This window comes from Coenobita brevimanus, chromosome 75 (genome assembly GCF_032717465.1).
Source record: "Coenobita brevimanus isolate Jiangsu-jjx chromosome 75, ASM3271746v2, whole genome shotgun sequence".
NCBI lineage: Eukaryota > Metazoa > Arthropoda > Malacostraca > Decapoda > Coenobitidae > Coenobita > Coenobita brevimanus.
In genome coordinates this window covers 8119823-8139406 of record NC_137028.1, presented here as the reverse complement: position 1 = coordinate 8139406, position 19584 = coordinate 8119823, and the positions used below count along the sequence as shown (strand labels likewise).

At 39.3% G+C, this 19584-nt stretch overlaps 1 protein-coding gene across 1 annotated transcript in view; it reads right to left on the bottom strand.

Moving 5' to 3' along the window:
- LOC145408058 (uncharacterized) overlaps positions 1 to 18341 on the bottom strand; it is a 49468-nt gene extending 31127 nt beyond the window's left edge. The window contains exons 1-4 of the mRNA XM_080278859.1: positions 18212 to 18341; positions 13674 to 13753; positions 12077 to 12271; positions 2401 to 2598 (exon numbers count right to left, since the gene is read on the bottom strand). Coding sequence (XP_080134985.1) covers positions 2401 to 2598; positions 12077 to 12271; positions 13674 to 13753; positions 18212 to 18341 — 603 coding nt within the window. The remainder of the gene's footprint in view (positions 1 to 2400; positions 2599 to 12076; positions 12272 to 13673; positions 13754 to 18211) is intronic.
- Between the last annotated feature and the right edge of the window lie 1243 nt (positions 18342 to 19584).

The window sequence follows — 19584 nt, the reverse complement described above, 5'->3', positions numbered from 1 at the left end:
ATTATATTTCATTAATCAGCAGTCATGATAAGCTGTCAAATTTTTCAGCATAATAACTCACACTACTGTACAGCTTATATCAATACACTTATTTTTAATGCTATCCTGAAATGAAGACTGCATTAAGCAGTACTATATATAAAAATTATTTTAGTATATACAAATTATTTGTGAGAAAACTGTGCATGGCACACTTACTGCTACTTTTGCCTGTCATTCTACCCTTTTCCCAGAGAATGTAGTGAGTGCGCCCTCAATAAATATTTTTAAGGAAAGGTATGATAAATACATGGTACACGTGGAAATGGAGATGGGCCATAGAATCTATATAGACCAATAGTGAACCCATGGATTTTATTGGTAAGTCTTATTGAACTACCTTCCACTATTTCTGCTCATCTTTAAAGTTCTGAATATAAAAAACTTCATCTCTGTCCTCTCTGTCTACTTTCAATCATTCTGCATGTAGCTCTGAGTCACCTCAACACATTTCTATTAACTCTTAAGTGTGAGGTGCTGGACAAAGAGTATATGACTAAGGCCTATCGATCTTCTTTGCCTTATTCCCAGTCAGGACCAGCTGTTCCTGTGCATCATCCCTACGGCCTTCTATCTGTCATGTCTTCCTCAAATTTATCAGTGTCTTGTTTTCTAATATCTCATTCCACACCATTTCTCCATCTGAATCTATACCTCTACTGAGTCTTCACTCCCCACCATGACCCTTCCTCTCCAAGTAATTCAACTTACACTCCTCACATTAAGTACTGTATCTTTACTGCTAAAAATGTAACTCCTGATCCTCACTGCACCAAAGAGTTAGACTTAGCAACAGCACGCCCAGTGAATAGGCCAGACACTCATTCACACACCAATGAAGTCCATGAATCCTGGCTCCACCTTATAAACAGGTTCCTACCAAGGTGAAGCACATCCTCATCTCCATCATCCACTTAAGGAAACTTCTTACGTATTCAACTTTCCCCAGTGTTCACTGCCATTGTTCAAACCTTGTGTCTACTTCATTACAGCTGTCATATATTCTTCAGCACTTCTCTCTTCCAATTTTGCCATTCCCAAATATGTCCTAAAAAGGAGGCATTTCCAGGATAATTACATACATCCACAAAAATACGGTCAACTGTCAAAAAACTGGCATACTTGGGAAAAAGGTACTTCTGGATTCAAAAGTATTCTGGATTTCTGAATGGTGAAATATGAAATAAAGGTGCAACATTTTTAAAGAATTCTAACAATTTTTACAATGAACAGGCCTTACAGTGGTCAATTACCATCACAAACTGCTTTCTTTAAAATATTTCTTAACTTTTTTTTAACTCTACTTTCATTGGGAAGTTTGGTAGCCATAAGTCACTGTAAGAGCACAAACAAATGCAGCTAAACTCTAAATACTAAAAACAACAGTTTGGGTTATGGATTGGTGAATGCTGGAATTATTTAACAAATACAGTCCAGTATTTATGGATTAAAGTTAAAAAGTAGAATGTCTGAATTTCTAATTAACTCTATTGTCATCACACACAATCAGCTGAGGTAACAATACGTTTGCACTGTGCATGTGTGCTTGGGCCCGGATTCACAGTCTTATTTTTTGACTGCATTAGTTTTCATACATTTTAGTAAAGACAAGGAATGGAGCAAACAAATTTTTCCCATGCCACTCATTCTTCCTGCATGAACAGATTGCAATTATGAGGGGAAACTGATCGTAAATTTGTCAGTGAATCTGCTCGACTGGATGAGCCTGCCAGTATAAACAGCCACCACTGCTCTTGCTTCAGCCATAGACACATAGACCCTACCTTCGCACTCACTTCACTTACTCTGAATCATTGCAGTTTGTAAAATCCTGATGCAAACACTTCTAGTAATACTGCCAGCACAAAACTTTAAAACGTTATAAGGCTGCTTCTTCATGCAAGTTAATCTCTAAACTTCCAAATGCTTTGTTCATACAGTTTGCACAACAGACTGATCTGATTTTCATATGACTTTGGCATTACCAAGACTTAAAGTAATGTAGTATGCTTTCTACTCTTGGCGACAATGAATTTTCACAATGTTTTTATCATGATGGCCACTGCAATGGTAGATTATAATAAACGTGAAAGTCACAGAAGTGTATGTGAAGCCAAGCACATGGAGATAAACAATGACATGTTAACCCCCTGTGACACAGATGATTCGTGACCTGCCGCTAACATTTATTAGCCGTTAAGAGATAAAATAATGGCACTCAATTTGAACTGGAATATGGGTGGGACATTCAAGTCTCCACTTGTCAAAATTCTAGATAATTCTGGATTCTTAAAAGCCTGCTTTCTGACAGTCAACTGTACATGCTTGCAAGTAAACAAATACAAAAATGTAAATACTTACCAACTTTGAGAAATGATACTGGCAATACCCACAATATTTTACATTATCAAGATAATTGCCAGCCTCCTCACAAAGCAGCCCCATACTTTGAGCACAGGTGACATGGAAGTGTTGTTTACATCCTGACTTGTTGCACTGCATGCATGCACCAATAATGGCTCGACTTTCCTTGCCACTTTCTTCGCAAATGTAGCACGACTGAAAAAGCAATGCAATAAAAAATTAGTTGACAACACAAAATAATTTCTTAAAAGCCATGTCACAATTAAATCCCTCAGAAGCCAGTGCATAGCAGAGGAGAGTGTACTGTTGTACAGCACAACTAGTTGAACTGTAAGTTCGCCAAAACTTGAAATTACCGTAATTTCTTTAACCTTGCATTGCTGCTGACTTGCAAAGTGGGCCTTATTCACTCCAGTAATGAGTACAGGTCTTGTACATAAGGTGGATCACTACAGAGCAACAGCAGTAGTATGGGGGGGGGGGTGACTTCCTCTCATCACCTCCCCCTCCTGCCACAGACTTTTCTCAGTTTTGTTCTTTCTCCATAATGGCAAATTATGCTTTCTTTGCTCTTACACTGTTCATCTGCACTTTCTGCCTGCATGCTACCCTATTAAAGCAGGCACACAGCACCAGTCTATTGACATCCTCTCATTCCTTTTCTGTCAAATTCTCTACTGTAAGAACTGATGGTTATTCTCAATCTTTTATATAAACAGCAACGCTATCTATCTATTGCCTGACACCTCAATCCCGTACAGGGTGGCCACAAACAAATCGCATCCACGTCGCCCTGTCCCCCGCCATTTCACTGCCCTGCTCCCAACTCACACCCCCCTCTCTCATATACTGCTCAATATCTCGAATAATCTTCACCAGTTTCTCTCTCCTCTTGCTTGAAATCTTTTCATTCAGATGCAGTGCTTTATGGGATTACAAAATGCAGACTCTGAAACAGTCTCCCTTGTTTAATTTTTCTGACTGAATATTTTCCTGCTTTAAGCCTTTGGTTTATTCTCAAGTACAATGATCCTTTGGCTATCATTCACTTGGTTACAGTGGTTTTCATTATCAATGCAAGATGAAAATCTGCACTCCTGCCGTTATCACGTATTTTCCAGCCCAAAGACAACATCATCACACATTTGAGCTGGCTTCTGCGAACAATGATGGTGCAGTGTCTGTGGTTTCTAATGGCTCTGAGGAATTCAAAGATGAGGACCTACTTGAGGAGTTAATCCTAGGTGGGGGAGACAACAAACTCTCCATCTCCTAACCTCAGAGCCCCTTACCTCAAGTCCATCTCATGTCTCTCTACATGTTTCGTCCTTACTGTGCCCTTTACATCACTTTCTATTAACCTAATCATGCCCATATGTTTCCAATACTTGCCATAACAGTATGTATGCATTCAGAGAGTCTAAATTGATGTAAAAAAAAAAAGGGGAAAATTTGGTCTTGCACTTCGAATGACTGGTTCCAATTAGGATAAATTCCACAGGTTCTGTATTTTTGTAACTGGGCAATTTCATTATCATGCACCAAGTCTGCTACCAATTATGCATAACCAAGGGATCACTCTATTTCTTTGTCTCAAATTCCAGATTCATTTGCACTACACTACACTACACAACACAACATAACATGGCACAACACAAAACAACACACATACACACACACACACACACAAACAGGCATGGTTAGGTTTCTGTCATCACAAAGGGCCTCTCAGGAAAATGGGGAGGTACCTAGACTGGGATAGAGTAAATATTGTGCCAATCTTCAAGGGAGGAGACAGGGATGATCCACTCATCTATAGACCTGTATCACTTACTAGTGCTGTTTGTAAAATATGAGAAAATTATCAGAAAAAGATGGATTAGGTATTTAGAAGAAATTGAACTGCAAGTTCACCAAAACTTGGAGATAACACAGAGATAATTTGGAATTGGGGAGGGAAGATCTTGTTTTACCAATCTACTAAGTTGCTGTAGTAGGTTGATAGATGTCATACAAGTGAGTGAGGGCTGGGAAGACTGTGCCTACCTAGACCTCAGGAAAGCATCTGACAGGGTGCCCTATAACAGATTACTGTGGAAGCTGAAGACCTTCGGAGGAGAGCATAGGGAAACTATTAAAGCGGATGGAGGATTATCTGGTAGGAAGGCAAATCAGAACAGTCATACGAGACGAGACTTCACAATGAAAAGATGTGAGTGGTGGAGTGCCTCTGGGCTCTGTCTTGGCTCTAACAATATTTTTAATATATATAAATGATTTGCCAGAAGGTTTGAATAGTTACATGAGTATGTTCGCAAATGATGCTAAAATCACGAAACATATTAAATATACTGATAGTTGTAATGAGCTGCAAGAGGACTTGAATTAACTCAACAAACGGAGCCAGGTTTGGAGAAAAGGAAATGAATGCCAAGAAGTGTCATGTGTTACAAATGGGAGTGAGTGAAAAAGACCAAATTGGATATATCAAATGGGCAATGAGATAATTAGCAAATGAAGAGGAGGACTTGGGAGTGATTATACAAGATGACCTGTCATCAGAAAAGCATATAAACAGAATCACTGGTGGCATGTATGAGTTACTGACCAACACGAGAGTGGCTTTTAGTTACAGTGGAATTTTGAATTTTGACTTCAGAATTTTACAACTCAAATTTTGATGCATTTTGGAATGGTCCAACTACCTCACTTTTCCATGCAAAATCGCACTTTTCGATGCTCTCAGGGCCAGACTCCAACCAAAACTAGCAAAGATATTATTTTTGATGCAAAACAAAATGCTAGAAGTGAAGGAAAATTATAAGAAAAAGTATGAGCCTAACCTAATTTGACATGTGTCAAGAAGAGAATGAAAATCAACATCATTTATTCATATGTGAAGCATATGAAGATATGGTTCCGAGACAATTCACTGTCAGATAATTACCCGTCAAAACATGGATGCAGCCAAAAGAGAAATGGCAATACAGGAAAGGACAGAAATACACCAAGTACAGTGAGTCCTTGAAATACAAAAAAAAGTACGAATTTCCGATGGTACGAAAGCGATAAATGTAGGACAAATTCCACAATACGAAAGTACAGTATGTCTCGATGGTACGAAAAATGATATGAGTGGAAATACGAAAAATTCAAAATGGGCGTGCTGCATAGCACCGCGCTCGCTTGCAGCGAGAAAACGAACTAACCCCTCTCTGGTAAACACATTTTTGCGCGCTTCCCAGTCGAGTCACGTCCGTCCTCTCCTCTCAGCTTCATTGTACGTTCCTCTGTTTTTCGTTGTTCTTCACCTTTTCGTATTTTCATCATGCCTCCCAAGCGCCCTGCATCATCTCCAGCATCCAGGGAACCAGGTGCAACGAAGAAACAGCATCATACTCTCACTCTTGAGAGGAAATTGGAGATAATAAGATGCCACAAGGAGGGGCAGGGAGTCTCGGAGATTGGGCGAGCTTTAGGCCTTGCACCATCAACCGTTGGGACTGTGACGAAGAAAAAGGAAGTGTACAAGAAGATGGCCACCTCCTTCTCTTCATCTTCAGCCGCCTGCTAAGCCACGAGGACCAGCAGCTTTCACATGGACTTAGCACCATATCAACAACACGAATCTCCAGCTGCAGCACAGGTCTATATTTAACTGTACAGTGTACTATTACTATAGTAAATAGTTGTATGTTTTATCTTTTATGTCCGTACAATAGTATAGTACTGTATACGTGTATTGCATGCTTCTAAATAGGAGGGGTAAAGCTTTAGTGGGGGGTCCAATGGGGTCCTGGAACGCATCCCCCCCTTTATATGTATATTTCAATGGGGAAAATCGTTCTGATATATGAAATTTCGGATTACGAGAGTTTTTTTTGGTCCCTATCCCTTTCGTATTTTGAGGACTCACTGTATATACTTGCTGACAGTATGGCAATACAATGCAGAACTATAGTTACATAACCATAATTATAGTTCATAAAGTTTACAGGGGGTGTGGGCAAAAAATCATGATTTTACATAGTTAGGTTTGGAGGCCCAGGACCCAAACTAATTTTTCCCATAAGAAGTTCAGTTTAAATTTCAATTATTTGAATTTCGCGGTGATTTTTAGGCACTTATGTCCGTCGAAATTCAAAATTCCACTGTACTGTATATGGATGAGGAAATGCTGGAGAAGTTGATAGTGTCCATGATAAGACTAAGACTATGCAGCTATATGGTCACCTCATCTGAAAAAGCATACAGTATTGATAAACTGGAGAAGGTACAACAGATGGCTATGAGGATGATACCTTGCTTAAAGGAACTGACCTATAACAAGAGGTTGGAAAAACTGAATTTACCAATACTGTGTCAGAGAAAGGAAAGAGGAGATTTGAGTAATGTTTAGAATTGTAAGAGGTCTGGAAAAGGTGGATAGAGAGAATCTTTTCGTACTGGATGACGAAAGAACAAGAGGTCATGAATTTAAATTAAGGAAGAGCAGATGACTTAATGATCTTAAAAGGTTCAGTTTCCCAAACAGAAGTATACATACCTGGAATGATTTAGACAAGGAGATGGTGAATGCAAAAAGCATCCATGTATTTAAACTAGACTGGATAAAAGTTGATATGGAGAAAGGACAATACGAGCTTGGCTCAATTCCTGTACTATAGATAGATAGATAGATAGATAGATATATACACATTTTTTTTTTTTCAATAACAGAATGGATGAAGGAAAAACAAATCCATCCATCCATCCATCATCACCCCATAAGGAGTGTAGGAGCCCAGGGATAGGCAGTTGGTCCCAACACATAAGATGAGAGTGAACACAAATAAAAGAGTAAATAAATAAATAAATTATCCATACACCACATTACTAGTGTCCTCCATTCATAAATAATCTGTAACAGATTTGAATAGTTGTAGATTGAAGTTTGGGGGGAAACAATTCTGGGGAAGCGAGTTCCAAAGAGATGCAGTTCAGGGAAGAAAAGAATTCTGATAGGCAGAAGTTCTGCAATATGACTGTGTGGCATTCCAGTCATTAGTGGTACCAGATGCCCATGTAGCAAGGCAGAAGGCATGGAGGTGGCATAATGGATGCAACTTTTTCTGAACATTTGTCATGTAAGTATCTGTAAAATAATGCATGGGAGGCAACATTCCTTCTTACTTGCAGGAGAGGTAGTTCAGGGCTCTTGCTAACTGCCGATGGTTGCAAGCCAAATGGATCCTAAGGTTTCAGATTTACGAGCCAAATTAATTTTTAGTAGTCAAACTGACTACGAGCCGAAATATTTTACGAGCAATAAATATATTTATTTACACATTGTGATGATTAGAGTCATATAATGAGGTTTTAAACATTCACAATGGCGACAAGGAAAGACTTAATAATCGATCACAACGTATTTTGTTCATTTAAGTGAGATTTATTTTGCAGTTTACTCCTCGCCAAAGTGGATGTATTTTCTCCTCACCAAAAGGCAACTTGCATGAAAAATTTGTTCGCCGAAGGGAAAAAATACTCGCATTTGCGAGCTGTGGCTCGCCAAACATGAGCCCTGTAGTTACATTTCTTCTTACTTGCAGGAGAGGTACTGTAGTTGATTTTTAATAACAGGGTTATTAATAATTCTAATGGCTTTATTCTGAATTATGTCTAGTTGTTTTAATACAGCCTCTCAACATCCATTCCACAAGGGTGAACAATATTCCAGTGAGAGCACACATGACCCTTATAAGTCATAGTGAACTGCTCATAAGTGAAGAGGTTACAGACTCCAAGTTTCTTTGAGGTGGTTTTAGCAAGTGATCTGACATGAGAGGTCCATTGAGGGCACTGTTAAGTGAAACATCAAGAATTTCAATACTTTTAGAGATAGGAATATTAGAAGCATTGATGGAAATATAGGAATCTGGCAATATCTGTCTATTAGTAAACTGTATATATTTGATTTTACAGACATTAAATGAGACAAGGTTATTTTGTCTCCATTCAGTGATCTTAGATAAGTCTTGATTTATGGAGATGGCTGTACTGAGTCGTGAGTTAGAGATATTAAACTTTGAAAAGGAATGTTCAAGTGTGAATGAAGTGTGGAGTATTGAGTCATCTGCATACGAATGATTGGGATTATAGGTGACAGATAAGAGATCATTACGGTAATATGAATTAGGAATAGGGTTGGAGACAGAACTGTCCTTGTGGTATGCCAGCATTAACTGAGTGGAAATTGGTAGCTAATACAAACACACATACAGTACAATCCCAGTTAACCAAGAGGCTTGCGGAATTTACCTTCCCTGTTACCGATTTTTCCCGGGTATCTGATATTATATACAGTACTGTACTTTTACATAGACTACATCATTGCAGTACCGTATATACAATACCACTCGTATCCAGGGCCACACTAACATTTTTCCATTGAAATACCCTAAAACACACCCCCTATGACGTAACACATTTGGCTGAAGTCTTGCAGTGGTGCAAAGTCTAAAGGTAAATCTGTTTTGTTAACTATTATTCATTACACAGTATTTTATTCATCAAACAGAAAAATAATCCAACGTAATAAATCTTGGGCATTTGTTGGTGAACAGATGATTTGGAATGAAGTGTTCTGCAGTAGCTACAGTTATCATGACTCTTTTGCTCACAGTTGTGTATATGTGCCATGGCCTACCCATTTATTCTTCATTTGACCGCCGCCACTATCCCTCACTCGCCACTCAGATGTTTTGCAGATAATACAATAAATATGAAGGAATTCCAAGCACAGTATTTAATCAAATAGCCTAAAATAAATGCTTCATTTCTATCAACTGGAGTTTTTCTTCTCAGCCAATGCAAATGTGTTCTAAGATGACATCATCTTAGAACACATTTGATGACAATGCCGATGCAACGGCGTTCTAATATGACATCATCTTAAAACATTTGATGACAATGCAAATGCTTTCTAAGCTGACATCATCATAGAACACATATGATGACTGCAAATGGGTTCCAAGATGAAAATCTTAAAACACATCTGATGCCAATGCAAATGCGATTTAAGATGACATCATCTTAGAACGCATTTGATGACAGCAAAAGCGTTCTACGATGACAAATTTGGAACACATTTGATGACAATGCCAATGCAAATGCATTCTGAAATATCATTTTAAATGCATTTGATGCCAATGCAAATGCGTTCTAAGATGACATCTCAGAACACAGTTGATGCCAATGTACTGGCAGAAAAGATAAACTCCAGCTAACAGAAATGAACCAATTTTTTTTATTTGACAAAATTACAGTACTTCCAATCCCTACATATTTACTGTTTTATTTGGAAAACAGCTGAGTGAAGAAGCGAGGGGTGGAGTGATGGCGGTCAGTGAGGGCACATACACACATCTGAGTAAGAGAGTCGTGAACTCGTGATAACTCTACTTCTTCCTAAATCATCAGTTCACCTATAAGTGCTCATGATTTATTTCTACAATATATTTTCCATGTTTTTATGAATAAAATGAATAATATTTAATAGACTGGACTTGCCAAGGTACTGTAAGATGCTGGAAGCTTGTGGGTAGTTAGAGTCGGTTGGTTAGGGAGAAAACTGCACTGGTACCTTATGTTTTCCGCCAATGAAGAGTATACCTTTTTTCAAAGGAATTATTCATCTTGCTTTTCACACACAAACACACATACAAAACTGCTTGGGTCCCTGGGATTTTGTATCATAACTCATGGAATTTCCTATGTTAAATTCTGTTATCAGTGTCTTACAATGGTCATCATTTTCAAGACTGTTGCATCTGTCCAGCTCTTGTTTCAAGGTGACCACAATGTGTTAAGATTTGTTTGCACTTTAGGTTTCAGTGTACAAAATACTAATCATTACACGGCAACACAGGATAGCACAACAACGAGAGTGCTTGATTACTGACTGATGGCGGCAAGCTAACTGGCGACTTATGGAAGTATGTAGCGTGACTAACCTTGAGGGGGTGGAAGAGGGGGAGGAGGGCTGGAAAGGTGATTAACTAGGAAACGACCTTGACCGGAAATGCCTTCACTTCACATCCCCCGACTTCACCTAGTCTCACGTGACTAACCCTTGCTGGGGTGGCCAACGAAAGTGGCATACACTTATATTATTTATATACTTGCCAGTCCATGAATTTTCCCGTTTGTCTGATAATTCCGGTTGACTGGTAACCCAATAATAGGGATTATACTGTATACAGTAAAAGATCTATCTGACTACTGCCAGACACCTTAATCCCATATGGGGTGGCCACAAACAAATCGCCTCCACATTGCCCTGTCCCCCACCATTTCACTGCCCTGCTCCCAGCTCACATCCCCCTCCCTCATATACCTCTCCACTCCATCCCTCCATCACATCCTTGGCCTCCCCTTCCCTCTCTCCCTCTCCACCTCACTCACATACTCTCCTCATCAGTCTCTCACTCTCCATCCTCTCCACATGGCCAAACCACCTCAGTGTGTTTCTCCTAATGCTTCCTATTACATCCATATCCACACCACAATGCTCCTTCACATCCTCATTTGTCAGTCTGTCTCTCCATATGACTCCACATGCTCCTCTCAAATAACTCACTTCCATTGCTCTCACTCTTGACTTGCGTTCCTCCAACAAGGTCCAAGCTTCGCTTCCATACATTAGAGTTGGTATCACAATACTGTCATGTAGTAACTTTTTCACTTTCATGCTCACTTCCCTGTTTCTTATCACTGCTTTCAAGGAACCAGCAACCTTTCTTCCTTGTTGTACCCTTTCAAGCACTTCACCCTCCAAACTTCCATCCTTACTCATCACATAACCCAAGTACTTAAATGTACTCACATTTTCCATTTCCTCCTCATCCAACCTCACTGTACATTCACTGACTTCACTTCTCTTGAAGACCATAACTTTACACTTCCCTACATTCACCTTTAGATTCTGTTTCTTACACACTCTTCCAAACCCATCCACCAAGCCTTCCAACTTCCCTTCGCCTTCACTTAACAACAATGTATCATCTGCAAACAACAGTATAGGGAGTTTCCAGACACTGCCCTCTCTCATTAGGGCCACTCCAACATCCACTGCCCTACCTTGTATCTCTTTTATAATTCCATCCATATACATATTGAACAACCATGAAGACATGACACATCCCTGATTCAACCCAACCTTCAAATAGAAAAATTCACTCAGTTCTCTATCCACACGCACTGCAGCCTTAGCCCCCTCATACATACTCTTCACAGCACTCAACAACTTCCCATCTACTCCATATATTCTTAATAAGAAAAAGAGATTGTATATAAAATTCAATTTTTATAGAATTATCTTAATCTTTGCTGGACAAACAGCATCATCATCAGAAAAGACAGTAAATCTATGTTATCCTGTAAATCCAATGAGGTGTGCCCCCTCCACCTTGGATTTACAATCAGGGAAAGTTATACAGCAAGCACTGTGGGACAGATCAGAACCAAGTGTTAAGATGCAACAAGACAAATATAAGACTGAGAAAACAACATAGATTTTAGAAAGCTATCCTCATGAATTCTTGAGAAATCAGACTGTGTCTGATAAATGAAAAAAACATGTAGAGGATGAGACTGGACACAAAATCTTGCCATATGGTAAGTAGTACAGTACCTTGTTGAAGCGGTCCTGTGGTATAAGCTGCAGCATGATGGGTTCCATGGTTGTGACGTTGCCGAAGCGCACCTCGGGGATGTAAAGCGCACACACCACATGCGCCCAACCTCCTGAGTCCGTGCGCTTGAGGGCCCCATCTTTACTCGGGCACAGTTCGCACCTCTGCGAAAAAATGCGCCTCCCGCCTGAGTGCTGGGTGAGCGGCCACAGGGTAGGTGTCAGTGGGTGTGGGGTGCCAGGGGGAGGGGGATAGGGTATATGGCAATACAGTATACAATATACCAGTGAACAACTACAGAGAGAAAGAATGTTCACCACAGACATGGTGGCTGGCATTGTAGTTCTGTGTGCATTATCATCTTTAAATAAATGAGGTACATATAATTATTATTAATACAATTATCATGCTACTGTGCACCAAAAATAAAGCAAAGAATACAAATGACAAACCAATGAATACCAGTACTTGAAAAAAATAACTATACTGCTGGCAAACAAAAAACCTCTGAGGAATCATTAACCAGTCTGAAACATATATGGCAGAATTATTCCCTTGTACAGCAGTTAATATATATACCCTACTGCGTAGTCCTGAATACAACAAAATGAAGCACTAAAGTATACAGCAATGTACTGTTCATTAATGCACAAGTCAGTAATGTTTTACAGCAACTCTGCAAGTTTTCACTAAGTTACTGTTATTCCTCAGACTTACCAAATATACCAGATTTGCTAGAAATAACTGTCATAGACTCTAATGGTTATTTAGAGGACATCAGTAATGTGTAAGTTATGTACTGTAACTGCTCAGGAACTGACCATATAAAGCGAGGGATTAATTTCCATTTATGGGACTATACTGAGCAGCTGCTTGATATTACAGCATATCAGTGTTACTACTGTACTGGACTGTGCAGTAAATTGTTAATTTAACTTTTTGTCTGCCAGGAACATCCCTCAGATGCATAAAATTTTCTGGTGGTTGTCAGAATATAGTCCTGACTGCATTAATGCTCTATGAATGCATTAATGATTAACAGGTAAAAGCCTTGCCATATTCAGAGGGATCATCAGGTACTTACACAGTACAGTATAGCTTCTGTAATTTCAGCTTATTATCTCTCATCAAATAATGTAAAAGTAAACTGTGACAATCAAAGCATAAATATAATGAGCAAAATACTGAAAATATTTAAAATTTCAATACTGTACCTAAAGGACTGAACTAAATGAAATTTTCAAGAAAGCACTGAGCACTTCTGAAAATCTCAACCTGCTGGCAGCGAGGCCCTGCTAGGAGCACTTCGCACACCACCTGCTCGATTCACTCAACTGCAGGGTTCGACACCCATCGTGCGCCACCTTCTCACTTCAATCTGTGGGACAAACAACACACTACCCTCCCCACCCCTAAGTATACCCATTTATACAAGATGGATGTTATCAATGCCAGCCACACAGCCTATGAACTAAAGGAACACACTACAATGTTAAGCAGCAATGAAATATTAGTTCCATTACAATACTGTATACTATGGGATTGCAATGCTACTGAGAAAGTAAGGGAATGGAAGAAGTACAGTACAATACTTACAACTCTGGCAGCCCGTTCTTGACTTTCACATTTGCGACAAAACCAGGCTCCAGTAGGAACAGTCACTATACCATAGCAGGCTGGAGAAAAAGTTAAACAATACATTAAAGCATTGCTTTAAAGCATGCAATTTTCATTATATAAGCTACCTGTAATTACAAAATAAGCTAATAAAGTCTCAATATATTTGAGATCACCCAAATGGCAACCTATAAAAATGCTGAGACAATTAGAGGGAAGGTGAACAACAAAGCAATCATATATTAAATACTGGTACCCATATTAGTAATACTGCATTTTGCTGGAAATCAGCCGAACATTCAAAAATCAAGTTAAAAGTGCTGCCGTACAGTTCTTCTACCAATAAAATATGCTACAAAACCACATATCTAGTACCGTGCCAAAGACAATTCAAGCAAAATTCAGCCCATTTTTTGACTTCAGTAACATTAATTACGGTACATACTGGTACACCTCCTGAACTGTTCATACTTAAACTTATGTCAATGGAAAAAACAAAACTACATATCACCATCATCACAGCCCTGACTCAATTTGAACCTGAAACTGATTCGACTCCAAATCGTTCCAGTTAGTAAAATTTGGTTAAATCATATTAAGAGTAGGAATCAACAATTAGTGACAGACTGAAAGCAACCTGAAAGTCCAACATGGCAGGTAGCCACTCACCAAAGTTTGCAAGTAAAACTGATGAGGATGATATCTTCAAGATAATGCATTTCTATCTACTGTACAAGGTAGTCGCCTGAATCCTGTAAGGGGTGGCCACAAACAAATTGCCTCTACAGCTTTTTAATATCTCTCACAATAATAATTACAATTTAATGAAAAAAAAAAAATACAACTGTAAATTCTATGCATGACAGCTTTCCTGCAGTTTCACCATTTTGTCTTGACTTTCGTCCAAATGAAGTTTACGATGTACTTCAAATATTTTTAAGGATAATTTTTATAGGAAATACCCTATTTTGCCATTCCCCCCCCCCTCCCACAGCAAAAACTAGAATTTCCAACAAAAGGAATAATAGGTTGTACCACTACCACATTACTCATAGCAATTTCCTGTTAAACTCACCTACCTGCTACCAGCATTAAATGTAAAAAATAAATGAAACATGCTCTTTTATAGTTGCTATAGACTACTTTTGCTTCCCTAATTCGATCACCGTACTGACAAATTAATCTTTGCCATGATTTTGCACTAGTTCAGCTGATAATCTGGTTAACATTCAGTAGAAGCCAAAGCTGGATTTCAAGGACTCTGAAGAGCTGAATATTTATATCGCACCATTTGGAAACACTTTTCTTCTAAACCACAAGTCACAAATGAATAATAATGGAGTTATTTAATGTCCTAATTTACAGTGTTCAGTTCCTCCTGCTGTACCTCACCTCCTTTCACTGTCCCACTAACAGTTGTCTGCAGATCTTGACCGCACCAACCAGCACTCAACTTTTGGATACATGTACAACCAACCACAGCACTGCAACTCTCATGCCAGGATACAGTGAAGATATGAAATCAGAACAGTCATGGCCAACACGCTGTTCATGTTACTGGAACCCTCTCCAAACAATGACGGGGTGTTACGAGGATCAGGAAGCTAATTTACATTTCTCAGGTATGGTATAAATTTAAACATTAAGGGGTGTCTGAGGGATGAAGCCACTCCCCCCCCCCCGTTACGCTTCCAAACACGTATAATTTAATATCTCTTGTTTGACTGCTAAGGCCTAGGTTAGGTTGAACTGCATCTAGGCAGGTTAATGCTTAAAACATCGTATCTCTGACTGAGGTAAAAATAATCTTGTTGTTTTTAATGCATCAGAAACTCAGTTTTTACAACTATCAACCTGATACACTCTTCCACAGGAGTACCCACTAATGTTTAATAATATCAAGCTCAACCCTGCATCATCCTTGGGTATTATTTTACTTTAATCCCACCCGGTCGCTGGAAAATGTGACTTATCTCTATATGTCGGGTATATTGAGTACATCATTTTCTTTTCAGTAAACATCCGTCGCATATAAATACTTTCCGAGATATATGTTATTTTTCTTAATTGTCTGAAGGATCCAGGAGCCAACATGGTGGAGTAAACATATTAGCTGGTGCGGGCATGTTCACTCGGTCTAAGTCAGCTGGACTCGAGTGTACTCGGCTGGTAATTTCGTATATGTGAGCTTTAAAAACAGCCAATCAGGCGTCGCAAAGGAAGAGGGACTTTTGAAACCAGCCAATCACAACAGTCGTAAGTAAAACCAGCCAATCAGCTTGAAGTATTTGTGGGTGACGCAAGTACGCTCGAGATTTGAAAGTCAGTCACAGTCATGGCCTCCGGTGCTGAAGAACGTGTTGTTGATTTCAAAGCTTGTATCTGGTGTAAGACGGACTACTGGCAGATTATCAAGGACTATCACAGTAATAACGAAACATCTATTGAACTACTAAGAAAACACGGGGTTTTGACAAGTGCAGTGCAGTGTAAAGAGTGTGATTTGCCCTGCAAATATCGGGAAGACAGACATCAGTGGTACTGTGGCCGGTGGAAAAGAAAGTAGGAAGAGTAAGGGGAAGGTGCAGTGCAAATTCACCGTTTCTGATCTCTAGGTAAGCATTCCCCTAGGATAGGTTAGGTTAGGTTAGGTTAATGTAATGGGGGGTCTGGGGAGCAAAGCCCCCCAGTTAGGAAACACGGCCAGGGCTGGGGGGTCTGGGGGGCAAAGCCCCCCAGTTAGGAAACACGAACTCAAGGAGCTGAAAATTATATTTTTCCGAAAGATTTTAGTGTTTTTCGTTTGATTTGGATACCAGTTCCAGTCGGAAATCACTCGATTTTCCGTGTTTCCCCCACCCAAAACCACGCTTTCCCACAGGTCCCCCATTATTCTTTCTCAGGAGTTTCAGAATGCAATGTTTTAGTGTTATGCATGTGATTCTGGTGGTCATTTTCAGTGAAAATTACTCGTTTTCGTCGTATTCCCCCAATAACCTTGGTACAGTGGGGGGGGGGGTTACGTAAAACGAGTGATTTGCGACAGAAATGACTATCAGATTCACATGAGAAACACTATAAAACATTGCATTCTGAAACTCTTGAGAAAATATGGCAGGGTGGGACTAAAGTAAAAATTTACCCATCCTTGAACATGCTTGGGGTTTTATTCACTTGGGACTTATCTTGGAAAGGTCATATTGCATCTCTTGTAAAATCTGCTTCCAAGAGATTAGGTGTGCTAAGCCGACTCCATACCAATGCCTTCTTTACCCTGCACAGTTGTTGACATTATACATGGTTTTCATTTGCCAGTGTTTAGGGTACAACTCTCATATGAGGGGAGGCTCCCCATATACAGCTCTACTCAATAGCGTGGAGTCAAAGGTTTTTCTTCTTATCAACTCTCCTCTTCTTACTGGCTCCCTTCAACCTCTGTCTCTTCGCCATACTGTTGCATCTTTATCTCTTTTCTGTTGCTACTTCCATGGTCACTGTTCCTCTGAACTGTTTGCTTGCATCCTTCCACCTCTATGATGGCTGTGTAGCACCCGTCTAGCAACAACCTCTCATCCTTTTTCTGTCAACTATCTAATGCAAAAGTTAACCATTACTCCCAGTCCTTCATTTATGCAACAGGTCAACTCTGGAACTGTCTCCCTCTGTCTGTATTTCCTACCGGTACTCCCTATGATCTCCAGTCTTTCAAATGCAGTGTGCCCATGCATCTCGAAATGAAATGATCTTGAATTAGGCTCTCTTTTGTATTGTTTTTGTTTTTTCTTGGAAGGAAGTTTGTGGGCTCCTGACCTTTGGTTCCTTCTTTCTTGCATTAAAAAAAAATAAATCATCAATGCCAGGAAACTTATCACTTCAGCAATGAAGCTGTACTCTTCTAATTTTATTTTCATACTACTAGTTCAACTTTCATTGATATTCATTCCTCAAATCACTCATTTTCTCGTCACCACGATCCTTGGGATGAGGGGTATCACAACTGGAAAACAAATGATTTCCAACAGAAAACAAAATCATATGACCCCTCAAAAAAAAGCATTAGATAAGAATATATCATTGCTGAAATTGTGTCGTGGCTTCTGCTAAGAATTCACCGTTAATTTTTAGGATAAGCTGTAAGAACAAGCTAATAGAATTTGAATTAGGCCTCCAAAAGCCAATCCTTGTGTGACTTCACTAAGCCAAGCATAAAACACCTATGACATGTACAGGCAGAAACACTCAGAACCATTTGTGGCCCACTGCCATAGGTGTTCTTTACTTCTAGGTAATAGAGGGGCAATGGGGGTCCTTTGCTACGATCAGGTTAACATCTAACTCTAATGCTCCTACGACAACAAAGTACAGACAACATCTTTGTCATGTGAGCTTGCGCCCATAAGATGTTAGCAATTACGACCAGTTCGTGTCAACCTGTTAGAACGGTGAAAGAAAACTACACTGAGCACCCTGGCTACAATGAAACTGCGTGTATCTTAAATATATGGGTTTGTTATTACCTTGGTGAACGGCGACGGTGCAGCCTTGACCATCGCAGTACACGAGAGGGTTCTCCGTCCAGCCATTCTCGTCCGAACACACGCAGCAGCCCCCCACCATTTCCTTTGGGTCTTCCTGTTTAGGCTTCATGTGTCTAACCCCTTCCAAAACCCACCAATCATCTTAATCTAGGGTCGTCACTCAGTCAGTGTTCGTTCCACAACAAAATGGTAGACCCCAAATAAAGTTCCAGTAATCCGTTGTACCCTCAGGGAAACAATAAAATTATAATATTTTATATCTTAAACTCCAATACTTATCTCACATTAGTGATCAAATTAATATTATAAAGTAAGTGTTACTAGAATGCACGTGAAAAATTCCCAAATTTCATTGTACTTTCAATGGCAATCTTTTTCATGAGCAGAAAAGAGTCCTTCTTGATCGTTGGCAGACCACGGGAGGCGCAAGCGCTATATTTCTTGAAAACAAACATCTCCTCTGTAAATATAATTTATTTATTGACACAATAGCTCACAGAAAAATTCATTCATTATGTACAAAGTACAAACATGCACTTAATTTTAATGTTAGGCAAGTTATATAAACGAAAACTTACATTCAAAGATCCGAAAAAAATATGAAATGCATGATTTACGGAATTCCATTAAACGGTAGTGCTAATACAAATTTGAAATTTAAGATGTATTATGTCCAATGTGAGAAACCGAGTTAAATTACAGTTTGATCTTAAACATGCGTGATATTGAGATAATATTGTGAAATACATACAGGAAAGTTTAGTTTAACAGAGGCAATTATTCAACGATCTTCAGTTTGAAGAGAATAAAGTACTTAAAATAGTGGTAAGGTCTCATATCTCGCACTTCATGAACGTCTAGGGCACATTCAATAAAGAAGGAAAAGAGCAATAATCAGTCACAATATTCTGGAGGAAACTGACATATAATCGAGTTTCTTTAAAAAAAATATAAAATATGACAATCAGCAATGTGATAGCTACCTTCTTTGATATCCTTATCTCATGTAAGTAGTTCAGTTATTTTTTTTATAAGCTGCCTAGCATGGGCTAACTGGCCTACTGCAGTTATCCTCTCTTATGTTCTTTACGCTATATTCCTAACTTAAATAGCACCTGTATACTAAAAATTAATCAACGAGACAGCAGAAGGGAATAAGAGTGATTATGGAGAAACACTGGTAGACTTCATTCTTCACTGCAGCCAAGGGGGGAAAACAACTCTACAGTATGTCGTTTCTGTCTCATTGGCAGAGTATAGATGGTCATGTTACTCGACCACATTTAGCTTTTGACGAATGCTCATGCAACTGACCTTACCATCTTCACCTTCGTATGCCATCAGACTCAGCT